This window comes from Papio anubis, chromosome 7, assembly GCF_008728515.1.
Source record: "Papio anubis isolate 15944 chromosome 7, Panubis1.0, whole genome shotgun sequence".
In the NCBI taxonomy this organism is placed as follows: domain Eukaryota; kingdom Metazoa; phylum Chordata; class Mammalia; order Primates; family Cercopithecidae; genus Papio; species Papio anubis.
Genome location: NC_044982.1, coordinates 61,150,321 through 61,177,125, shown reverse-complemented (window position 1 = coordinate 61,177,125; position 26,805 = coordinate 61,150,321). Strand labels below are relative to the sequence as shown.

Genomic DNA, 26,805 nt, shown 5'->3' with positions numbered 1-26,805 from the left:
ATCCCAGCACTTTGGGAAGCCGAGATGGATGGATCACTTGAGGTCAGGAGTTCAAGACCAGCCTGGCCAACATGGTGAAACCCCGTCTCTAATAAAAATACAAAAATTAGCCGGGTGTGGTGATGCACACCTGTAATCCCAGCTACTCAGGAGGCTGAGGCGGGAGAATCACTTGAACCCGAGAGGCGGAGGTTGCCTTGAGTCAAGATTACGCTGCTGCACTTCAGCCTGGGCAACAGAGCGAGACTGTCTCAAAAAAACCAAAACAAAAAGACAAAGAGTTTGGATTACTTAAAAATGATTTATTTTAAAAAGCACTGGAATAATTAACAAATGGCCATGTTTCTTTGTTTTTAATAAATTCCTGGAGAAAAGGAAACCATTCATTAATACATATATGAATGTAGAACTGCAAAAAGTTGCTGGTTTTCATGTTTACACTTGAAAAACTTACATTCATTGCTAAAGTTTAATTTCTTTTTAATAAATAATACATTTTATCAGTTTTATTATTATTTATTTGGAAAACCTTTTCTTAATTTCTGAAGGGATGACACGGTCAAAAAATGAACTTGGCCGAAATGAAGACTTCATGAAGCTCTATAATCATCTAGAGTGTATGTTTGCACATACACGTAGTACTTCAGCAGATAGTGTTTCTGCTATCCAACAAGGTCTGGTTTTTCTTTTAAAATTATGTATTGCATTGTGTTTCTTAATCAAAGTTAATTTTGAAATTTTGCTCCTTTGATGCAAATGTCTACAATTATTTTTATTTTGTAGCAACAGATCTGTTAAATGTGTAACTATTTCATTTTTAAAGTTAAGATTAATATATACAAGTTTAAAGTTTATATGCCTTAAACAGTGTTTAAACTATAAACATATAACAGATGTTAGTAGTTGTTAGTGGTAGTGAAAATTCTCAGAACTATCAAAACCTGATTTATAGTTTAAAATATATTTTTGCTTTGCTGCTGGTTCTTGTTTAGGTTCTCTCAGAATGAAATTTTTATGAAAGTTCAAAGTTCATTTTACAGTAAGACTTTACCTAGATGTTACCTCTGGTTTAAATTTTTAAAAAATTTTTTAAAAAGTCCAACATGTGCATTGGAAAAGATAACTTTAATACACACTAGTGTAATTGAATATGGAAAAAAAAATTTTTTTTAATTCATATTTTTGTTTTTTTCCAGGAGATAAAAATAAAAAATTTGTTTATAGTCATCCAAAGTTAAAGAAATTAGAAGAAGTTGTAATTGAACACTTCAAGTCATGGAATGGTAGGTCATGTTTAGTAGCTTTAAGGCAAGGCAAAGTTATTGCAAGAGGTAGAACTTTACTTATGGCCGGGTGTGGTTGTTCATGCCTATAATCCCAGCACTTTGGGAGGCTGAAGATCACGGGAGGTCAGGAGTTCAAGACCAGCCTGACCAACATGGTGAAATCCCATCTCTACTAAAAATGCAAAACTTAGCCGAGCATAGTGGCGCATGCCTGTAATCCCAGCTACTTGGGAGACTGAGGTAGGAGAATCGCTTGAACCTGGGAGGTGAAGGTTGCGGTGAGCCGAGATTGTGCCATTGCACTCCAGCCTGGGCTACAAGAGCAAAACTCAAAATAAATAATTTCGAAAATAAAACAAAAAACTTCAACTTATTAGTTTATTCTAACATTTCTTATGGAGAAGATGGGCTTTTAATTACTCTGGATAAGGAATACTAAAAAGCTCTGAGAAATTTTGGAAGGGTTAGGGCAAGGGTGGTGGTGGGAATGTTAAGAATAAGGTACTATATAAGTTAGCTTGGGATAATATAAAGAAAGTGGACAGTAAAACAATATATAGTCAAGTAGAAGATTAAAGTAAAGTAGGTTAGGAGAGAGAGTTATAGAGGAGTGCTGTTTTATATAGGATGGTTATGGAAGGCTTCTCTGTAGAGGGATATTTAAAGTGATAATGGAGATAAGGGAGGAAGCCTTGTGAGTTTTGGAGGTTGGGGGAGAGATAATTCTAAGCAGTAAAAATAGCAGATTCAAAGGCCCTGAGGTGGCAGTAGGGTGCTTGGTATGATTAAACAGACCAATGTGGTTAGATTAGTGTGACTGAGGCTACAAGCGATATAGATGAGAGGTATCCAGATAATATCAGACTTTAGTTTTTAATTTCTGAGTATTTGTGCTTTGCAAAACCAAAGAGAGGTATTTGTAGCAGTGGAATGACATGAAATTTTAAGGATCACTCTGGTAGTTTTGTGGAGAATAGACGTTGATAACTTAGAAAACTATTATGATAGTCTTGGATGATGACACATAATAATGGTGTGCATCAAGGCAATAGTGGTCAAGGTGCTGGGAAATAGATTCTAGAGATATGTTCAAATTGGAGCCAACTTATTTATTGTATTTGCTGGTGGATTAGACATATGGTATAAGAAAAAAGGGAATTGGCTGGGTGCAGTGGCTCACGCCTGTAATCCCAGCACTGTAAGAGACTGAGGTGGCCAGATCACGAGGTCGAGATCAAGACCATCCTGGCCAACATGGTGAAAGCCCGTCTCTACTAAAAATACAAAAATTAGCTGAGTGTGGTGGTGCATGCCTGCAGTCTCAGCTACTTGGGAGGCTAAGGCAGGAGAATCTCTTGAACCTGGGAGACGGAGGTTGCAGTGAGCCAAGATCGTGCCACTGCACACTAGCCTGGCAAGAGTGAGACTCCATCTCAAAAAAAAAAAAAAAAGGAAAAAAGGAATCTGGCTGGGTATATACAATTATGTGTACATGTTTGCAAATGATTACATGAGTAAAGTGAAAAATGTAGAGATAAGTATGTGAGGTAATACATATGTTAATTAGCTTAATTTAGCCATTCCACAATGTATATAGACATCTCAAAACATATTGTACAACTTAAATATGTACAACTTTTATTTTTCAATTAAAAAAAAAAGAATAACAAAAGAAAGAGCAAACACGTTAAGATGTTTTTGAGACACCTAAAATTAGATAAGCAAATGTAGATCTCAGAAGAATGGTTGGTGCTGTTTTTACATACTTACATATATGTGAATACATTTTGGAGTTATCAGCATACAGGTAATATTTAAAGTTTCAGGAATAGATGTGATTGTCAGGACAACAGTTTAGAGACAGACAGAAGAGGATCCAGAATGGAGTCCTGAAGAATATCAACAAAGTTTGGATGAAAAAAAGCCACTAAGGACCTTGGGGATGAAACTAGACAAGTAAAGTGTAAGAGAAGCTGAAGAAAGAGACTATTTCAGAAGGAAAGAGTACAGTGTGTTAAACTAAAAAGTGTCCATTGAACTTGGCAGTATGGAAGTTATTGATTTTGCTGGAAGGAGCTTTAGTGGAATGAGGGTAAAAAGGCAGGCTGTGACAGGTTGAAGGAGATGTAGGTTTTGTGATGAAAGCAGCAATTCATTCAGGAGCTGGTCACATACAGAGGCTTGATGCTTGATGCAATGATTAATTAAAAGAAGTTTGTTTAGAATAATTTTACTTGGAACAGCTGCTTCTTCAAGTCCTACGTTTTGCTTTTGTATTGTAAATTAACTTTATATTTAATAAGTCATTTATTTCTTAGAGGAGTTGTGAAGATTGAATGAGTTAACATACATAAAATGCTTAGTGCAGTCCTTGGAACACATGTGATGATTAAGATAATAAAAATCATTAGAGGCTGGATGTGGTGGCTCATGCCTGTAATCCCAGCACTTTGGGAGGCTGAGGTGGGCAGATCTCCTGAGCCCAGGAGTTCGAGACCAGCCTAGGCAACATGGCAAAACCCGGTCTCTACAAAAATATTTTAAATGTAACTGGGCATGGTGGCATGTGCCTGTAGTCCCAACTACTCAGAGTGTGAGGTGGGAGGATCATCTGAGCCCAAGAGGTCGAAGCTGTAGTGAGCCGTGATGGTGCCACTGCATTCCAGCCTAGGTGACCAAACATGACCCTGTCTCAAAAATAAAAACAAACAACCAAAAACCCCACACAATATGCAATAATTAACCAATTACTGTAAGTGCAAAACTATATACTTGACATTTACTGTTTCATGTATACATCAATCCATATTAGATATGAAGAAACTAAAGCTTAAAGAGCTTAAATAACTACCATGATCACCAATCACCCAGAGAATTAAGTGCCCAGCCACAAAGATCATGTTCTTATTAGTGCATTCTGCTGTCCGCCACCCCCCTACCCCACCTGCCCCTCAGTACAGACATATTGGGAGCAGCTTTGGAATTCACTGTAGGGTATATTTTGCAGTTTTCTTTGGAGAATTTGAAAGTATAGTAGATTTGAGGACAGAATGCATGGCGTGGATTAAGACATTGCCTTTAGTGAACAGAAAGGAAAGAGAAGACTTATGAAATTAGGGGGAGCTACATAATTCTGTGCTTCTGGCTATCTTAGAAGGTAAAGGGAAATGATAGCCGTTATGCCTGAATTGAAGGACTAGTCAAAAGTGATTCAGGTAATTCATATTTGATTTGTTTAGGATTTTATTTTATGACAGCCAATGATAAATAACAAGCTACGATTATTAAAATTAATAGAGAATATAGTTTAAAAGTAAAATTTCAAGATGTTTGAAATTATTTATTTATTTGTTTGTTTATTAGAGACTGGGTCTTGCTATGTTATGTTGCCCAGGCTGGTCTTGAACTCCTGTGCTCAAGTGATTCCCCCATCTCAGCCTCCCAAGTAGCTGGGACTACAGGTGTGTGCCACCACATCCAGCTAAATTATTTTTTTGAAAGAACTATCATTTGTTAGCATAATACTTTCAGGTTTGTCTTTTGAACTAGTTCTTGTCTTAATGCTTTATAAAAAGTTGTAATTAAGGTTTTTGTATATATATAGCTGAAAACACTTCTGAAAAGAAACGTGATGAGACCCGAGTTATGATCTTCTCTTCATTTCGAGATAGTGTTCAAGAAATTGCAGAAATGCTTTCACAGCATCAGCCAATTATTAGAGTAATGACTTTTGTTGGCCATGCCTCAGGGAAAAGCACGAAGGGTTTTACTCAGAAGGAGCAACTGGAGGTAATTATTTTTGGAATTTATGAAAATAAAAATAAGATTGATTAGCTTTGCACTTGTTCTTTTTTTGTTAGTTTTAACTCACTGGTCAATTAGCTACTTAAAAAGAATTTTATAGTGAACATGTAAGTAAAAATGAGCATATTTTGAAAGATGATAACAAATGTTTTATGTGGGTTTGGAACTTTTTTTTTTAAAGTAATGTAAAGTATAAAAGTTAAGCAGAAAAACTCTAGAATTATATTACCTGGGTTGGAATCCTGACTCCCACTTAAAAGTTTCTTTACTTCTTACTCAGTTTTCCTTATCTGTAAACATACATCATAGGGTTGTCGTAAGCATTAAAAGAGATCTTATTGTAGAGCCACCAGTAAATGTTTACTATTTACATTAAGTCACTTTAATAATTTATTCTAAACAAATAATTAGCTTATCTTTATTTATTTAAAAATCTTACTTTAAAAATGGGGTCAGAAGAAACCATGATAGTATTTAAGGTAGCCTCATCCTCTGAGTAAGAGAACATTGTTTTCTAAGTGCTGTGAGGTTTTGAGGGAAATTTTATGTTATTGATTTTTATAAAATCTATGCAGCTTTTTATAAATTAACTGTGTAACTCTATACTTGAGTAGTGACTGCCAGTTAGATATCTCTTTAATTTCTAATTCATTTTGACAGATCCTTTTTTGAATCTGCAGACGTTAGTAGATGAGGTAGCCTTTTTTTTTTTTTTTTTTGGAGATGGAATCTCGCTTTGTTGTCCAGGCTGGAGTGCAGTGGCATAATCTTGGCTCACTGAAACCTCCACCTCACAGGTTCTCCTGCCACAGCCTCCAGAGAGCTGGGATTACAGGCACCGACGCCTGGCTGATTTTTGTATTTTTAGTAGAGATGGGGTTTCACCATCATGGCCAGGGTGGTCTCAAAGTTCCGACCTCTGGTGATCTGCCTGCCTCAGCCTCCCAAAATGCTTATTACAGGCATGAGCCACCTTGCCCGGCCGGGAGGTAGCCTTCTTTTTTTTTTTTTTAATTTTGAAATGGAGTCTCGCTCTGTCACCCAGGCTGGAGTGCAGTGGCCCGATCTCGGCTCATTGCAAGCTCTGCCTCCCAGGTTCAGGGGATTCTCCCTCCTCAGCCTCCTGAGTAGCTGGGACTACAGGTGCCCGCCATCACACCTAGCTCATTTTTTTTTTTTTTTTTTTTTTTGGTATTTTTAGTAGAGACAGGGTTTCACCATGTTGGTCAGGTATTCTTTCTTTTCTTTTTTTTTTTTTTTTTGAGACGGAGTCTCGCTCTGTCACCCAGGCTGGAATGCAGTGGTGCCATCTCAGCTTACTGCAGGCTCTGCCTCCCAGGTTCACACCATTCTCCTGCCTCAGCTTCCCAAGTAGCCGGGACTACAGGTGCCCACCACCAGCCCAGCTAAGTTTTTATATTTTTAGTAGAGACGGGGTTTCACTGTATTAGCCAGGACGGTCTCGATCTCCTGACCTCCCGTGATCCGCCCGCCTCAGCCTCCCAAAGTGCTAGGATTATAGGTGTGAGCCATGGTCAGGTATTCTTTAAATACCTTTTATACCTGCCCTGACTACACCGAGAAAAGTCTGTTTAAGCTGACTGGATATGATGGGGAGTGCCTTCCTGAATCTGAAAATAATACCTTTGCCCATCATCAAGTCAGATTATACATATTTTTAAGGCATCTATTGGGTGATTACTACTCTTAACATTTATGTATGAATGAAAAATGAATTGGATTTTTGTTTTGGAGGTCAAGCATTTTCATTATTTAAAATACCCACAGTACCCAATCCGATCTCTGATCAATTTCAGTATTACCTAAAGTCATTATTTCCTGAGCTTGTCAGGCACTGTAAGAACCTTATTGATTTTACTGACTTTATCGTTTACTCATTTATATCAATAATATTTTAATGTATGCCAAAGTAAAAACTTTTTTTTATTACTCCTATATGTGATTGCTTTCATAACAGCTGTTTTATTTTGAAATGAGCTTGCAGGCAAATAATTGTACATTGTCCATTTATTTAGAAACATGATATTAAGTCAGAAGACATGGGAGGGCGAGATCCTTTAGGGCCCTGTATGTCATTTCCATTTTAATGACTTTCTCTTACTGTGACTGAGATGAGAAGTTCTTGGAGAGTTTGGGGCAGAGGATGGTCTTAGCCTGATTTATATTTTAAACGAATCAGCTGGACACTGTGACTCATGCCTGCAATCACAGCACTTTGGGAGGCTAAGTTAGGAAGATTTCTTGAGGCCAGGAGTTCAAGACCAACCATGGCAACATGGTGAAACCCTATCTTTACCAAAAATACAAAAATTAGCTGGGTGTGGTGGCATGTGCCTGTAGCTTCAGTTACTTGGGAGGCTGAGGAGGGAGGATGCTTGAGCCCAGAGGTTGAATCTGCAGTGAGCCAAGATCACACCACTGCACTTCAGCCTGGGCAACACAGTGAGACCCTGTCTCAAATAAAGAAAAAGAAAAAATACTGGTTATTGTCTGAAGAATAAACTGTAGGGGGTAAAGGTGGAAGTGGAGAGACCAGTTGGGAGACTTACAACAATTTAAACTGAAGATGATGGTGACTTGGACTAGGGTGGTAACAAGGCAAGTGGTGAGAAGTGGTTAAGTACTGAATGTATTTTGCAGGTCAAGCTGATGGTGTATTGACAAATTAGAGTGGGATATGAGATAAAGGCACATGAAGTCTGGCTGTAGGATGACTCCAAGGTTTTTGGCCTGAGCAACTGAAAGGAGCTGGTATTAACTAAGATGAATAAGACTGCAGGAAATGCTAGGCATGGTGACTGATGCCTGTATTCCTAACACTTTGGGACTCCAAACCAGGCGGATCATTTGAGGTCAGGAGTTTGAGACCAGCCTGGCCAACATGGTGAAACCCTTTCTCTACTAAAAATACAAAAATTAGCCAGGGATGGTGGCAGGTGCCTGTAATCTCAGCTACTTGGAAGGCTGAGGCAGGAGAATTAGGGAATAGCAGGAGCTCGGTTTTAGATGAGTTAACTTTGACATGCCTCTCAGATTAATGCTTTTCAAACTATTGAAACTGGTAGAGGACCAGTTTATTTCCCCTACTACATCACATACTGATACTTTTGAATAATATAATAAAAATGAATTATTAGAAAGTAAAATGAATGAAAAATAAAGTTCAAGTCCAATTTTAAAAATATTACTAGAGTCTGCCAACAAAATTACTCTTTCAAGTGTCTAAACCCTTACTTTCAGTTATTGTACTTATCTTTTTGTCAGCCAGTAATAAACAGTTTTTGGACAGGCACCAGTAATAAACAGTTCACGGAGCACACTCTCAGTAGCAGTCTTTTAAACATCAAGCGGAGATACTGGATAAACAATTGAATATATGTCTTGAATTTGTGGAAAGGGTTCATGAAAGTATATTTTCAATGGCAAATTAATGTCAATCTTAAGCATGGAAGTAACAGTTTAGTTTATACATGTTAACTAAAAAGAAAATTGACATTATTAATCTGTTAATTACATTAATAATTTTTAAAAATATCTAGCACTGTGGCCTTTTTTTTTTTTTTTGATCTGGGCAAAAAGGACATATGCTTTTCTATGTTAGATGCAGGTTGGCTTAATGTCATTACAAATTCCAAAGAAAATGAATTACTATTAATGTTTAATCATGATCATTGTTTCTCCTTATACTCTGAGGATTTCCATGTTGAAGGAAAATCCTTGGATCAGTGCAACTGAAATGTTTATGAGAAGACTTAACATGATACATTTATGTTTATTATCCTACTTTTAAGGTTGTAGTTTTTAACAATAACACTAGCTTATAGATTAAGTTAGGTTTTTGGAGTCAGAGACACCAACATTCAAATGCTGATGATTATTAGTGAGACATTAGGCAAATAGCTTAACTTTTCAGATTTTCAGATTGTTTAATAAAATGCAATGATGATATCTAGCTCATAGGGTCATTGACAGTAGAAACTAATGTATAAAGTACTTACTATGTTACCTGCCTCATAGGGTGCCCTTGCACATAGTAGCTATCATTATTTATCAGCTAATTCAGCTTTTGATGTTGCATTATCTCATTTAATTACCACCGCCACCACTCCACTGTACACAAACCTGCAATGTTGGTATTGGTCTGTATGGAGAAACTGAGGCTCAGAGCAGTTGAGAACTAAGTTTATAAGGCTTAAGGGACTTTTAGAAAATGTTTCATTAATGTTTTCATTAACTCCTCACGCTATTGGGGTTTCATTAAACTGATCTCAGAGAAATCCTGGAATGATAGTATAAAAGGTAAGATATGACTTCTAAGAGTAATATATCATTCTTACAAATATTATCAGAAATATTTATAAACCGATTTCAGATAAAACTATATACATTTAGGTCTAAGATATGATAAATAGGAGTGATTGCTGTAGGCTATTTACCTGCCCTATTCCCCTTTCTGTGATGCTAAAAAATAAACTCTGGGGTTTCTCATTCAGTGACAAACTGTTAAATTGTGGACAAATCCTTTTGACATCACAACCATTGCTAAAGCAAAATAATTAGAACTGTTTATTTTACCATAATCTCTTTTGGCTTATATTGCCAGTTGATTGCTTCTTTTCCTATTCTGTACTATCCTTGATGCTGATTTTTTTGTTTTGTTTTGTTGAAACAAGGCTTTACTCTGTTGCCTAGGCTAGAATCTTAATGTTTAATCATCAGCATTGTTTCTCCTTGTACTCTGAGGATTTCCATATTGAAGGAAAATCCTTGGACCAGTGCAACCGAAATGTTTATGAGAAGACTTAATACATCCCAAAAACCCAAAATATTTACTTTCTGGCCCTTTATGGAAGTTTGCTGATGCCTATTCTAAGTGATAAGGAACTTGAATTATATTCATACTGTGCTGCAGTCGTGAGTGACAGGCCTTTCTAAATAAGATGTTACGTAAGATGTTAATACAGTGTCACAGTAATAGCTCACTGCAGCCTTGAACTCCTGGGCTCAAGAGATCCTCCTGCCTCAGTCTCCCAAGTAGTTAGTACTACATGCATGCACCATCATGCTGGGCTAGTTTTTTTTTGTTTTTCATGGAGACAGGGTTTTTCTATGTGCCCAGGCTGAGCTTGAACTCCTGGACTCAAGCAGTCCTTCTGCCTTGTCCTCCCAAAGTGTTGAGATTACAGACATGAGCTGTGGCCAGCTTTGAGGCTGATTTTTAATCTGATTTTACTATTTTTCAGGTGAGTGGGGGAAAATATACTTTGATCTACAGTTCTCTTATATTTGCATGTAGTTATTTTTCAATCATTTTTATTTTAGGTAGTGAAACAGTTTCGTGATGGTGGTTACAACACGTTGGTTTCTACCTGTGTGGGTGAAGAAGGTTTGGATATAGGAGAAGTTGATCTTATAATATGTTTTGATTCCCAGAAGAGCCCAATTCGTCTTGTACAACGAATGGGTAGAACTGGCCGTAAACGTCAAGGCAGGATAGTTGTTATCCTTTCTGAAGGACGAGAGGAACGTGTAAGTAGAGCTGCAGGAACACAATTTGACAATTGAAATTGGAGAAATGTAGCCCAAATGTGAATATCAACATGTTAGCATTCCAAGTCCAAACACTCTGTAGATAGTTTTGGTTTATTTTCCCCTCTTTGTATTGGATTCTATCTTGTAACTAGGAGAGTTTTTGACTGGATTCAGTTTCCTAATTTTTATCCATCTAAAGAAACACATTTTTAATATGTAAGTAGTAATTCAGAGATACCTAGATCCAAAAACCAATATGTATTACTTTGTTTTACTATTTTCCTGTGCTTCTAAAGAAGACCTATGCTTTGTGTTTAGTTTACTTTTCTTTCTGAACTATAGTAAACCGAGAATCATTTTTTCCTTTTCAAGGGCTGTCAAAATAACTGACTAAGTAAGAAACAAAGAATATATATCAGAGACAGTATGAAGCCTGAAAAGCCCAAAATGTTTACTTTCTGGCCCTTTATGGAAATTTGCTGATGCCTATTCTAAGTGATAAGGAACTTGAATTAGATTCATACAATCTTGAGTGACAGGCCTTTCTAAATAAGATGTTACATAAAATATTATTTTGTGTTTGTTACACTAAAGTATTAACTAACTTTTGTAACTCATTGAGACTAGTTACAAATATATAGATTTGTAACTATATAGCAGCCAAATATATAGATTCACATTAAAGGTCTCCTTAACAGCTATGATAATTTTAAAAAATTGATTTTAGGCTGGACATGGTGGCTCACGCCTGTAATCTCAGTACCTTAGGAGGTCGAGGCGGGCAGATCACTTGAGGTCAGGAGTCCGAGACCAGCCTGGCCATCGTGGTGAAACCCCATCTCTACTAAAAGAATACAAAAACCAGACAGGTGTGGTGGCGCGTGTCTGTAATCCCAGCTACTTGGGAGTCTGAAGCAGTAGAATCGCTTGAACCTCGGAGGTAGAGGTTACAGTGAACCAAGATCCTGCCACTGTACTCCAGCCTGGGTAACAGTGAGACTCCATCTCCAGAAAAAAACCCTGATTTAAAATATTTTTTATACTCTTTAAAATCATCCTGAAAAATGAATTATTTCTCTAATACTTTTCATGTGATTATAGCATATTCATATGTAACATCTAGTTTATCCATAAAATGATCCCAATGAAATGTTTGGTAAAAGGCCATGTAATATCAGTGAGTGGAATTGGGTTTTAATTGTACTACCTAGCCGAGTTGCTTAACCTCTCCATTCACTTGTTAGGTTTCTTATCTGTAAAATAGTAACAGTGGCCACATTTACTCAGTATTTACATTGTGCTGTGTAATGTTCCAAGTTTCAGATTCATTATTGTATTTAATGCTGTCAGCACCCTGTAAGGGGAGTAACGCTTTTGTTGTATACAGAGAAGGAAACTGAAGTGTAGAAAGATGAACAAACTGAAATAAGGGAATAGTTTTAAAAAAAAGCACAAGACAACCTTACACTTCTATGTAAATATCAACCTCTTTTAAAAACGGCAGGGTAACAAAGATAGATTTACTTCTGCAGTGTAACTGCTAAGGTGGGCTTTTGTAATTATGGACTTTGACATGATTTTCTTTTTTAAAAATAACAAAAAAACGGAGTCTTGCTCTGTCATCCAGGCTGGAGTGCAGTGACGCGATCTCGGCTCATTGCAACCTCCATTTCCCAGGTTCAAACGATCCTCCTGTCTCAGCCTCCTGAGTAGCTGGGACTACAAGTGTGTGCCACCACGCCCGGCTAATTTTTTTTTTTGTATTTTCAGTAGAGACGGGGTTTCACCATATTGACCAGGCTGGTCTTGAACTCCAGACCTCGTGATCTGCCTGCCTGGGCCTCCCAAAGTGTTGGGATTATAGGCGTGAGCCACCGCGCCCAGCCTGAAATGATTTTCATTAAAGGTTAATCTAACAGTTTACTGATAGGTTTTAAAATTCAAGACAACTGGGCTCAGTGACTCACGCCTGTAATTTCAGCACTTTGGGAGGCTAAAGCTGGAGGATAACTTGAGCTTTGGAGTTCAAGATTAGCCTGGGCAACACAGGGAGACCCCATCTCTACAAAATAAAGATTAGCTGGGTGTGGTAGTCCACACCTGTAGTCCCAGCTACTCAGGAGGCTAAAGTGGGAGGATCGCTTGAGCCCAGGAGGTTGAGGCTTAGTGAACCCTGACCACACCACTGTACTCCAGAGCCTGGGTGACAGAGTAAGACCCTGTCTCCAAAAAAAAAAAAAAAATCAAGACAACAGAAGCTCTATTTTCTAAGTATTTAAGTGGATCGGGGTTTAACTTTATGTTTACAATAAATCCAAACTAATAATTGTTTGTTATGGATAAATTGTTATTTATAAAAGTAATATAATCTGACATTTTATATTTGTTTTTACAGATTTATAATCAGAGTCAGTCCAACAAAAGAAATATATGTAAAGCTATTTCAAGTAACAGGCAGGTCCTTCATTTTTACCAAAGAAGTCCACGAATGGTTCCTGATGGAATCAACCCAAAATTACACAAAATGTTCATCACACATGGTGTCTATGAACCAGAGAAGCCTTCTCGGAACTTGCAGCGAAAGTCATCTATCTTTTCCTATAGGGATGGTAAATAAATTTTGCATTTGACACATGCATTTTTCCCCTGTTTTTACTTAGCAGATCATATCTTGATATAATATTTCTTGTTTGAAAAACTGAATATATGTTCTAAGTAATATATTATGGACATTCTCTTTGGAAAGTCTATAAGAGATTGTTCATGTGGCAAATGGAGAGACACTGGTAGTATAGAGTGACAGAAACTCAGTGCTGGGGAAAATTAAAAATACCCTACCAACCTAGAGAATGTTCTCCATAAAGTTTAGAAAAGAAAGAAAAGAGTTTTATTTTTGAATTAGCATTAAACCAGATTACAATGTGCACTGAAGACAATGTACTAAGATAATACCAAGACAGAAAGAAATTCCCTATATATATCCCCATGCACTTAGAATCCTTTACATACATGTTGTCTATATTAATAGTAACTTGTCTTCATGTAAGACGGCACCATTTGCTATACATTCCTTCATAGTTTATCCTATATTTACCTGGTAATTTAGGTAGCCATTTGCGTTAGCTGGTTGCCTTTCTCAAATATCTTGAGATATTTGCACTATGAAAGTGAGAAAAAAAGTTTATTTTTTGGATTTTACTTAATCTTTAAGGTGGGTTTTAAACTATCATAAAAATCATATAACTGTATTCTAACATTTGGAAGGAACCTTGGGAGTCATGTGGTCCAATTCTTACCAAGGTAGGAATGCTTCTGCAGCATTCTTATTAAATGCACACCCAGTCTTAACTTGAATACCTCTGTTAATATAAATTATATTTCTTTAGCAGGTTAATTCCATTGTTGAATGGCCCTATATAGTGGAAGACTCTTATGTTGAAAAATCTGTGTCTTTGTACCTTTTTCCCATTGATCTGGTTTCTTAGATAAAAAATACAGTTTTCATCTTTGGTTTACCTTTATAACAGTACTCTATATATTTGAAGGCCATACCTTTTATGTTTGTTCAACTGTTTGTTCCACTGTTTTCATACCATGCTTTTTTTTTTTTTTTTTTTTTGAGACGGAGTCTCGCTCTGTCCCCCAGGCTGGAGTGCAGTGGCCGGATCTCAGCTCATTGCAAGCTCCGCCTCCCGGGTTCACGCCATTCTCCTGCCTCAGCCTCCTGAGTAGCTGGTACTAGAGGCACCCGCCACCTTGCCTGGCTAGTTTTTTGTATTTTTTAGTAGAGACGGGGTTTCACCGTGTTAGCCAGGATGGTCTCGATCTCCTGACCTCGAGATCCGCCCGTCTCGGCCTCCCAAAGTGCTGGGATTACAGGCTTGAGCCACCGCGCCTGGCCTATACCATGCATTTTTAAGGTTCTTATCCTCCTACTACTTGCTTTCAATTCAAATTTGTTAATAATGTTTCCCTTAACTCAGAGCCGTCAATCAATGTTTTTTTGGCTATGTCTATTAAACCTAATACAAATTCCCTTAATAGGAACATACCTGTCATTTTTCAAGATTTTGCCAATTATTTGGTTAAAATAAAAACATAGCATGTCTTTTGAGTTTTCTCGAATTTGATAAATTAATAAAAGCATCAAAACTTGATTAGGTTGGATAAATCATTTTTAGTGATCATTATATTTTTTATAATTGCTACTTAATCTTGTATTTAATAAGTATTTCTAAAATGTTACTGGGGTCGATGGCAAATTCTTTAGTGAATATCTGGAACCTATCCTTTTAAAAAATTGAGACAATGTTAACTTATGTTCATTTTTCTATACTTGTTTCCTCCCCTTTTCTCTGATTTTTCAAGTGTCAAAGATTTATCTTAGATTATGTGATTTATGTATGGAATTATTCTATAATTCTATACTAGTATATAAATAGACTAGTATATTTATACTAATATATACAATATATACTAGTGTATTTACTATGTATTTTGTTAATGTATGCTAATTATATACTAGTGTATATACATAGTATATATTTACACTAGTATATATTTATATACATTATATATTATATACTATATATAGCATATATAGTATATATTATATACACTAGTATATAATTCATCTGAGCTTAGAGCTCTGAATTGACTATTTTTTATTTTATTTTATTTTTTTGAGACAGAGTCTTGCGCTGTCGCCCAGGCTGCAGTGCAGTGGCGTGATCTTGGCTCACTGCAACCTCTGCCTCCTAGGTTCAAGCAATTCTCCTGCCTCAGCCTCCCAAGTAGCTGAGATTACAGGCACGTGCCACCACACCTGACTCATTTTTACAGTTTTAGTAGAGACAGGGTTTCTGCATGTTGTCCAGGCTGGTCTCAAACTCCTGACTTCAGGTGATCCACCCACCCAGGCCTCCCAAAGTGCTGGGATTACAGGCATGAACCACTGCACCCAGCCACTCTGAATTTGTTTTAAGGGACTAGGGGTACCTGCCTATTTCAAAATCTTAGAGCCTCTGGATGTCAGGTCTGAAAGGGGCCTGAGAGATCATTTAGTTCAAATCTCCTTATTTTACAGATGAGGAAACAGATGCAGAGAAACCTTTTATTTATTTATTTATTTTTTTTTTTAGGTGGAGTCTTACTCTGTCGCCCAGGCTGGAGTGCAGTGGCGTGATCTTGGCCCACTGCAAGCTCCGCCTCCCGGGTTCACGCCATTCTCCTGCCTCAGCCTCCCGAGTAGCTGGGACTACAGGTGCCCGCCACCTCGCCTGGCTAATTTTTTGTATTTTTTAGTAGAGATGGGGTTTCACCGTGGTAGCCAGGATGGTCTCAATCTCCTGACCTTGTGATCCGCCCACTTCAGCCTCCCAAAGTGCTGGGATTACAGGTGTGAGCCACTGTGCCCAGCTTTTTTCTTTTTTTACATTTTTAAAAAGCTTCTTACACAATATTTTGGAATACCTGAGATGTGATCCTAGCTCACTGAAGCCTCAGCTCCTGGGCTTAAGAGATCCTCCTGTCAGCTTCCTGTGTGGCTAGGACTACAGGGATGCAACAGCATGCCCAGCTAACTTTATTTTTTTTAGACTTGGGGTCAAACTGTGTTGCTCAGGATGGACTCAAACTCCTGGCCTTAATTGATCCTCCCTCCTAGACCTCCCAAGGAGGAGGTGTCAGCCACTGTACCCAGCCAGTTTCCTGATTTTTAATTCAGTAGCTTCTCAATTTTTCTGCTCTCATCTGTATTAGCCAGAGTTCCTGCTTTGTACTGTTTAGCCTTTTCAGTTTGGTGATTCTTAGAGATTCTAGAAGCTGAAAGCAATGAATGTACTATACATATTTTTAAAAGTCTGTTGTGTCCTCTTTTAAAGCAACAAGTCTATTCCCCCTACACTTTACTCCTTTTGCCCCCAACCGCCTTTTATGACTTAAGATATATACCCTTTTTAAAAGTCTTGGCCTTTCCTGCCCACTCTCAACACCCACACCAAGCTTCAGATGAACTTTCCAATACTGCTATGATAGAATCATAATACCAGTTTTCATTTGTGAGTTATTTTACTCTGTTTCATGCCAGGTCTTAGGCAACCAAATGAAAAGAGTCCAAAAGAAGCCAGGACTGAGAGCCTAGCTACCTGGCTCTGTTCTGTTAATGAATTCATTACCAAAGGATGGCTCCTAGACAGATGGGTACTTTCAAAGAGGTAAGAGAAGTTTAGGAGACATTTAGAAGCATGAAGTGATAAACTGAGTGGTTTTATATGGAGAATACTAGTTTAAAGAAATAGAATCAAGGCTGAGGAGTTTGAGACCAACCTGGGCAACATATCAAGACTACATCTCTGTAAAAAATAAGAAAAGTAGGTGGGCCTGGTGGCATGAACCTATATTCCAGCTGCTGTGGAGGCTGAGGCAGGAGGATTGCTTGATCCCAGGAGTTTGAAGTTACAGTGAGTTATGAATGTGCTGTTGCACTCCGACCTGGGTGACAGACTTTGAATGGATATTGTGGGGTTTTTTGCTTTGCAGATTTTTAAAAAGTCTCTTTTCCATTATTTTTTCAACTTACAGGAATGAGGCAAAGTAAACTAAAGAAAGATTGGTTCTTATCAGAAGAAGAATTTAAATTATGGAACAGACTTTATAGATTAAGAGACAGTGATGAAATTAAAGAGATAACATTGCCTCAAGTTCAGTTTTCTTCTTTACAAAATGAGGAAAACAAACCAGTAAGTTGAATATATTTTCAGATGTTCTTTTTCTCCCTCTTATTTTAAAGCCAAAACCCCTCAGATGTTCTGTATAATGATAAGGCAATAGCTTTGGGAATAATGAGATAATTGTGATTGGAATGTCAACTTACTTTTAGAAATTAAGAATGTAATCAGTTTAAAAAATCATCACAGTCTAAGTTTACAAAACTATGAATTTTCCTGTATTATTTGTTGTATATATGTATTTAACCAACTGTGATATCTTTACATAAATTATGCCTTTCTTTCATTACTATCATTTAAACATTTCTACATAGGCATAATCTTACATGGTTGTCACTTTACTCTGTGATATACCATAGTTTGTTTGACTATTTACCTATTGTGTTTTCGGATTCTTTTCAACTTTTTTTTTTTTTTTAAGAGACGAGGTCTCGCTCTGTTGCCCAGGCTGGCCGTCAGCTCCTGGACTCAAGTAATCCTGCTGCCTCAGCCTCCCAAGTAGCTGGGACTATAAGTGTGCACCACTGCATCTGGCTTTTTCAGTATTTTACTAACATAAATTATGCTTTCATAATTATCCTTGTAAACCATTTTTAAAAAAATTTCAATAGTTTTTGGGGAACAGGTGGTGTTTTGTTACATGGATAAGTTCTTAGTGGTGATTTCTGAGATTTTGGCACACTCATCATCCAAGCAGTGTACACTGCACCCAGTGTATAGTCTTTTATCCCTTGCCCCACTCCTACCCTTCCTCCCAAGTACACAGAGTCCATTATATTATTCTTTGTTTTTTTTTTTTTTTTTTTTTTTGAGACGGAGTCTCGCTCTGTCGCCCAGGCTGGAGTGCAGTGGCGCGATCTCGGCTCACTGCAAGCTCCGCCTCCCGGGCTTACGCCATTCTCCTGCCTCAGCCTCCCGAGTAGCTGGGACCACAGGCGCCCGCCACCTCGCCCGGCTAGTTTTTTGTAGTTTTTAGTAGAGACGGGGTTTCACCGTGTTCGCCAGGATGGTCTCGATCTCCTGACCTCGTGATCCACCCGTCTCGGCCTCCCAAAGTGCTGGGATTACAGGCTTGAGCCACCGCGCCCGGCCCATTATATTATTCTTAAGCCTTTGTGTCCTCATAGCTTAGCTCCCACTTCTAAATGGGAACATACGATGTTTGGTTTTCCATTCCTAAGTTACTTCACTTAGAATAATAGTCCCTAACTCCATCCAGGTTGCTGCGAATGCAATAATTTCATTCCTTTTTTATGGCTGAGTAGTAGTCCATGATGTGTATATATATGTGTGTGTGTGTGTGTGTGTGTGTGCGCATCACATTTTCTTTATCCCCTCACTGATTGATGGGCATTCAGGCTGGCTTCATATTTTTGCAGTTGCGAATTGTGCTGCTATAAATGTGGGTGTGCGAGTATCTTTTTCATATAATGACTTCTTTTCCTCTGGATTAGATACCCAGTAGTGGGACAGCTGGATCAAATGGTAGTTCTGCTTTTAGTTGTTTAAGGAATCTCTGTATTGTTTTCCGTAGTGGTTGTACTAATTTACACTCCCACCAGCAGTGTAAAAGTGTTCCCTTTTCACCACATCGACGCCAACGTCTGTTATTTTTTGATTTTTTAATTATGACCATTCTTGCAGGAGTAAGGTGGTATTGTATTGTGGTTTTGATTTGTATTTCTCTGATAATTAGTGATGTTGAACATTTTTTTATGTTTGTTGGCCATTTGAGTTCCTTGTAGATTCTGGATATTAGTCCTTTGTCGAATGCATGGTTTACAAAGATTTTCTTCTACCCTGTGGGTTGTCTGTTTACTCTTCTGTGCAAAAGCATTTAGTTTAATTAAGCCCCATCTATCTTTGTTTTTGTTGCATTTGCTTTTGGGTTGTTGGTCATGAACTCTTTGCCTAGCCAATGTCTAGAAGAGTTTTTTCAATGTTACAGAATTTTTATGGTTTCAGGTCTTAGATGTAGGGCTTCAATCCATCTTGAGTTGAGTTTTGTATAAGGTGAGGGATGAGGATCCAGTTTCATTCTTCTGCATGTGGCTTGCCAATTATCCCAGTATCATTTGTTGAATATGGTGTCCTTTCCCCACTTTATGTTTTTGTTTGCTTTGTTGAAGATCAGTTGGCTGTAAACATAAATTATGCTTTCATAAGCATCCTTGTAAACCAGTTTTTATTTTTTGTTTTGAAATTATAGTTAAAACTTTAAATTTGATGTTATTGTTTATTTTGTTTATTATTAACAAATTCTTAGTTAACTTTGTGAAAGTCAAGAGAACTGATCAAAGGTTGTATGTGTGCTTGGAGAGCTGGGAAAACAACCTCAGAAAAGATTTCTTTTAAAATATTTAACTATTTGTTGTTAACATGGAACTACATAAACAGGAATATCATCAACTTGTAAGTCATATAACAGTTATTTAACAAATATATTTTAAAGGGCATATTTCTGCTTTATGAAATTATTTTCTTTTTTTCTTCTGAAATTTTAGTTGGGAATATCTAAATGGATCCAAATTATGTTAAGCTGATTATATGTGTATCGAGTGTTTTTTAAAATTAGTTTATGAAATCTCAGTATGTTTTCCTTATTTGTATTACTTTCTAAATAATTAAGACTCAAGAATCAGCCACTGGAATTCGTCAACTCTCTCTCTCTGAATGGAGACTGTGGCAAGATCATCCTTTACCTACACATCAAGTTGATCACTCAGATCGATGCCGCCATTTTATAGGCCTTATGCAAATGATAGAGGGAATGAGACACGAAGAGGTAAGGTTTTATTATAACTTTTTCTTGCTGGTATGATAGTAAAACTAGAGTACTTATCTTTTATTTTCGTTAATTTGAAGTAATAAGAAATATTTTGTTTTTCTGTATAGTTCCTTGTGATCTCAATAAGGAATGAGTTTTCTGCCTTAAGAGAAGAAATAGATTTAATTAATTAGAAGAAGAATGTCATCTGTAAATATTGATGAACCAGAGTAGAATTTTAATGTACTTAAATGATTTGTGTAAACTGCTTGTAAAGCTACTTTAGGATTCTTTTGGATTTGGATTTATTGAAATACTCTCTATCATCTAGGTTATTTGATATCTTTCTTGTATCCTGGTCCTAGTTTAGAGAATTATAGATTCCTTGAGCAGTTCCATGATTATTCTTCCTAGGGTCAGCATAGTGAACCAATTATGAGTGTGAAATCCATAGTGCCTGGGTTAGAATCCTAACTCTGCCTCCTACTGATTGTGTGTTTATAAGTTATTTAATCTCTCAGTGTTTCAGTTTTATCTGTAAAATAAGGATAGTGATAATACTTATTTCATAAGGTTGTTGTGAGGATTAAATGACCTAATATATGTAAAGCACATAGTAACTGGCATATAATAAGTACACAGTAAATTGTAGCTCCTATTTTTATTATTAGCGTTTGGTCATGCATACATGTAAATAAAGTAGTTATATGTGGATCCCAGCAAAATGTGTGCAATCAAATTAACATATATTTATTGAGTGCCTTCTGTGTGCCACACTCTGTTACCTGCTTTATGGCTATAACCGTGAGCAAACGAGAGAAAATATTCTGTTTGTGTGGAGTATATATACTAGCAGGGAGACAGACATTTGCTCACATTAATGCTTGTTATATTTATTATTCAAAAAAGCAGAGAGGGCTGGTTTTGGTGACTCAGGCCTGTAATCTCAGCCCTTGGGGATGCAGAGGCGGGCGGATCACTTGAAGTCAGGAGTTTGAGACCAGCCTGGCCAACATGATGAAACCCTGTCTGTACTAAAAATACAAAAATTAGGTGGGTGTGGTGGCACATGCCTGTAATCCCAGCTACTCAGAAGGCTGAGGCAGGGGAGTCACTTGACCCTGGGAAGCAGAGGTTGCAGTGAGCTGAGATCAAGTTACTGCACTCCAGCCTGGGCGACAGAGCGAGACTTTGTCTAAAAAAAAAAAAAAAAAAAAAAAAAAAAAAAAACCAGAGAGTTAACTGCTTAAACCTATAAGTAATAGAAGAATCCTGATTAAAGTAGCATTCTTGGAGGAAAGGAGGGATGGTGAAGATTGTAGTTTTAGCTAATAACTTATACATAAGTAAGGCTTAGAAATTCACTATACAAATTCTTGATTAGGAACTTTGTCACAAACAGAAGTAATTCCAGGATAGAACCGAGTAAACATACAGGTTTATGTTGGACATTCTAAAAGCTATTCTTAGTTTACTGTCATTGAAAGAGTAAATTTAACAAATGTATATGGTTTTTATTAATATATATTTTTAAAATATCTATTTTTAGGAAATTAGAATAATTCAATTAAATGTTAGAAATGCAAAACTCAGTATATTCTTATGTATTCATTCAATTTGTTCTTCCTACAAATAGTTATCAAGGGTCTTTTGGGTATTAAATAGTGGAGATACAAAAAAGTTAACTGATTAATGATAACTTGATAGTTTCATAGTAGTGTACTTTATAATTTTGATTTATCAGAATAACTTTTAAGGTATAAAAGAATATCATTGGAACAATGTAATAATAGAAATATTTTAATATAGAGTGAAACTCCTCTCTTAGATTTGGCTTTCTGTTTTGTTTTGTTTTGTTTTCCTGTGGCTTTTTAAATTTTCCTTATTTATAGGGAGAATGCAGCTATAAATTGGAAGTTGAATCTTATTTACAAATGGAAGATGTTAGCTCAACATTTATTGCTCCCAGGAATGAATCTAATAATCTTGCCAATGACACCTTTATCACTCACAAGAAATCGTCATTTATAAAGAACATAAATCAAAGCAGTTCATCCTCAGTGATAGAATCTGATGAAGAATGTGCTGAAATTTTTAAACAAACTCATATCAAACCTACTAAAATTGTTTCTTTAAAGAAAAAAGTGTCTAAAGAAATAAAAAAAGATCAGTTTAAAAAAGAAAATAATCACGGGATTATAGATTCTTTAGATACTGACAGAAATTCTGCTGTTGAAAATATTTTTCAAGAGGACCTACCAAATGATAAAAGGACATCAGATACAGATGAAGTTGCTGCCACATGTACTATTAATGAAAATGTTATTAAAGAGCCACGTGTATTATTAACCGAGTGTGAGTTTACAAACAAATCCACTAGTTCATTTGCTGGAAATGTTTTAGATTCTGGTTATAACAGTTTCAGTGATGAAAAATCTGTTTCATCTAACTTATTTCTTCCATTCGAAGAAGAGCTTTATATTGTTAGAACAGATGATCAATTTTATAATTGTCACTCATTGACAAAAGAGGTACTAGCTAATGTAGAGAGATTTTTATCTCATTCTCCTCCGCCTCTCAGTGGATTCTCAAACTTGGAATATGAAATTGCTAAGGGTACTGCACTTGAGAATTTGCGTTTCTTACCCTGTACAGAGCATTTACAAAGTGATAAATGCACCTGTTTGATGTCACATTCAGCTGTGAATTCTCAACAGAATTTAGAATTGAATTCACTTAAATGTATAAATTATCCGTCTGAAAAAAGTTGCCTTTATGATATACCTAATGATGATATTTCTGATGAGCCAAGCCTCTGTGACTGTGATGTATATAAACATAATCAAAATGAAAATTTAGTACCTTACAATCGTGTTCAAATACACAGAGGCCCTGCACAGAGTTTAGTTGGAGAGAACAATCATGATGTTGATAACAGTGACCTCCCAGTATTGTCCACTGATCAGGATGAAAGTTTACTATTATTTGAAGATGTTAATACAGAATTTGATGATGTAAGTCTTGCACCCTTGAACAGTAAAAGCAAATCTTTACGTGTGTCAGACAAAACTGCTATTAGTGAAATACCTCTGGTCTCTCAGTTCTTAATTTCTGATGAACTTTTGTTGGACAATAATTCTGAACCCCAAGATCAAATCACCCGTGATGATAATAGTTTTAAATCTCATGATGATCTGAGAAGTGTACAGGAAGAAAAAATGAAGAATCATGAGGATATTTTTGATTGCTCTATGGATTTATTTTCTGTTACCTTTGATTTAGGATTCTGTAGTCCAGATTCTGATGATGAAATATTGGAACATACATCAGATAGCAGTAGACCTCTAGATAATCTATATGGAAGGTATTTGGAAACTAAGGAGATAGATGATGCAAATTATGTTTCAAATCAAGCACTAATACCAAGAGATCATAGCAAAAATTTTACTAGCGGAACCGTTATTATCCCATCAAATGAAGATATGCAGAATCCAAATTGTGTACATTTACCACTGAGTGCAGCAAAAAATGAAGAATTGTTATCTCCTGGTTATTCTCAGTTTTCTTTACCAGTGCAAGAAAAAGTTATGAGTATACCACTCTCTGAATCAAACACATTGAACTCATTTTCTAAGATAGGAAAGGAAATACTTAAGACACCAGATTCTAATAAGGGAAAAATGAATCTACAAAGATTCAAAGAAGCATTGAATTCAACTTTTGATTATTCAGAATTTTCTCTAGAAAAGTCTAAAAGCAGTGGTCAAATGTATCTGCATAAATCCTGTCATTCTGTTCAAGGTAAGATTCCATCTTTATAAAATCTATAACTCTAGAATAATTACTCTAGAAATACTTTGGTAATTTTTCCAAATGTAATTTTTTAGTACATGGTACAATATAAATATTGAATTAGATAATTGTGTTATATTTTTCTTAAGATGATCTTACTAATATTAGATTTATTTTATTTACCTATACTTATGGCATGCATGGTATGGAAAAGGTTATTCTTGCTAGACATTATGAAATACACGAAGATGTGTAAGATCTGGCTATGTCTTGGTTGTAAAACATAATTATGTGACATATTTATATGTATTTGAAAAGATGCCAGTAAAATGTGGAAATAACCACCAAATGAATAATAAGAGAGTGACTGTTTAGGAGGTTCAGAGGATGATGAAATTTTGAGTTTGATTAGATTGGAAATTTTTTTTTTTTTTATTGAGATGGAGTTTTGCTCTTGTTGCCCAGGCTAGAGTGCATGGTGTGGTCTCGGCTTACTGCAACCTCCGCCTCCCGGGTTCAAGTGATTTTCCTGCCTCAGCCTCCCAAGTAGCTGAGATTATAGGCACCCACCATCATGCCCGGCTAAGTTTTGTATTTTTAATAGAGACGGGGTTTCACCATGTTGGACAAGCTGATCTGGAACTCCTGACCTCAGGTGATCCACCCGCCTCACCCTCCCAAAGTGCTGAGATTACAGGTGTGAGCCACTGTGCCTGGCTAAGGTTTTATATATAGTGTAGATTTTCATTTTGGTTCCTTGAGAGTATTTATGCTTTTGGTATGTTGAAGATACTAAAGATATAATTTAGGTGTTATAAAATGATGAAAGCGAAGGGAAAGAAGGCAAGTATGATTTTGAGAGATAGTTTGAAGTAATAGTTTTATGTAGCAAAATATTTGAGAAATAAAAACTGTATTCAGATGATTAAGACCAGACCACAAAAAAACAGAGAAATCTCTGGGTTTCTGTATTCTAACCATTACACTTACAGGAAAACTAGAAGATATAGTGATAGATGTTTGATACGAAGTCCTGCTGTATAATACAACTCTACAGATTATTATATCAAGTCATTTATGAATTTTACTCCTTATGTTAAAAGCTGAATAAAAAGTAGCTGTAGGATAAGAGGAAAGTTTCCTCTGTAAATCTTTTCCTTACGTTATTCTCGTTAGCATGGAGGACATGGTTCGTGAATGTTCTATTTAAGATGAAAGCATGTTGGAAGTAAGTTCTGGAAATACGTTTAATTTTCAAAACCTGACTATTCTATATAGTCTGGGGTTGTGCCATGACATATATATTTTTACAAAGTATATGATGCCTGTGAGCCTTCAATATTTGCTTTAATACCTCTATTGAAGTCCATGTTAATGAGTGAGATAATTTTTCTGGTTTTGTGTCAGATTTGCACAAAAACATTTTTTCTAGGATTATACTTAACTACAAATCGTGGGCAAAATAATTACAAATACAAATGCAAATCAGGAAATTATTTATTAGAGAACATTTAATAAATAGAGATAATAACTGTTTTTATTCTACTTATTTCAAAGAGAGATTTTAAGCTCATTTTTCTCTATTATATATGAAAAACATAGTTGATTAAAACATCATGAAAGCACTGAAAAGGAAAGCTTCCTAGAATTGAGTTGGTTACTGTAGCCAAGTCCTGCATTTAACTCTGACTTTCTTAGAAGGTAATGAAAAAAGAAAAACTAGTTGATTTATATATTGCTCATCTGCAAAAAGGAAATCACTCAAGTTTGTCTGTCTGGGTAGATGTTTTAGTAGCAGAATATGAGGAGAAATTTACTGAGTAGTTTTGTATTTGTTATCTATTGCTGTTTAACAAAGTACCCCCAAAAAACTCAATGGCCTGAAATAATCAGTAAAATAAAATAAACTTCTTAGAAGGCCTGTTGTTTGAGAGGATCTGTGAGTAGCTTCTTTAAAATCCTTAATGGGCCTGGTGCAGTGACTCATGCCTGTAATCCCAGCACTTTGGAAGGCTGAGGCGGGTGGATCACCTGAGGTCAGGGGTTTGAGACCAGCCTGGCCAACATGATGACACTTCGTCTCTACTAAAAAGACAAAAATTAGCCAGGCATCGTGGCGCATTCCTGTAGTCCCAGCTACTCCAGAGGCTGAGGCAGGAGGATCGCTTGAACCTGGGAGGCAGAGGTTCCAGTGAGCCGAGATCGCACCACTGCACTCCAGCCTGGGCAACAAAGTAAGACTCTGTCTATAAATAAATAAATATATAAAAATAAAATCCTTACTCTCTGACTAAATGGTACTGTAAGGCACAATCTTTGATTTTTTTTTTTTTTTTTTTTTTGAGACAGAGTCTCGCTCTGTTGCCCAGACTGGAGTGTGGTGGTGCGATCTCGGGTCACTGTAAGCTCCACCTCCCGGGTTCACGCCATTCTCCCGCCTCAGCCTCCCGAGTAGCTGGGACTACAGGCGCCCGCCACCGTGCCCGGCTAATTTTTTGTATTTTTAAATTAGAGACGGGGTTTCACCATGTTAGCCAGGATGGTCTCGATCTCCTAATCTCGTGATCCGCCCTCCTTGGCCTCCCAAAGTGCTGGGATTACAGGCATGAGCCACCACGCCTAGCAATCTTTGATTTTTAAGTATGTCTTAACAAAGGATTTAAACTACACCCTCAGCTCACCCTCAGCTTCATAATATATTCCTGGCTGTCCTCTGGGTTTGATCTTTGCCTAGAAAATTTCTTAATTTTAGCATTGTTTGCCATCAAGAGAGGCTGGGAGTTTTCACAATCAGCAAATTCTAATTATGTTTGTCCTTAATGTCTTTCTTTTTGCATTTTGCTCTTATAGCAAAAAGCAACATTTTGTCTGGAAG

The 26,805-nt window shown here is 36.7% G+C and overlaps 1 protein-coding gene across 10 annotated transcripts in view; it reads left to right on the top strand.

The window, feature by feature from the left end:
* The window catches only part of FANCM (FA complementation group M), a 72,661-nt gene that overhangs the window by 23,692 nt on the left and 22,164 nt on the right, over positions 1-26,805 (top strand). For 6 of the 10 annotated variants that reach the window (XM_021941163.2, XM_021941168.2, XM_021941164.2 and 3 more), the window contains 8 exons: positions 549-674; positions 1,197-1,283; positions 4,891-5,075; positions 10,434-10,640; positions 13,039-13,252; positions 17,226-17,383; positions 20,001-20,156; positions 22,031-23,939. In XM_021941163.2, coding sequence (XP_021796855.2) covers positions 549-674; positions 1,197-1,283; positions 4,891-5,075; positions 10,434-10,640; positions 13,039-13,252; positions 17,226-17,383; positions 20,001-20,156; positions 22,031-23,939 — 3,042 coding nt within the window. The remainder of the gene's footprint in view (positions 1-548; positions 675-1,196; positions 1,284-4,890; positions 5,076-10,433; positions 10,641-13,038; positions 13,253-17,225; positions 17,384-20,000; positions 20,157-22,030; positions 23,940-26,805) is intronic. The other 4 variants (XM_021941169.2, XM_021941166.2, XM_021941165.2 and 1 more) reach the window with 4 other exon arrangements.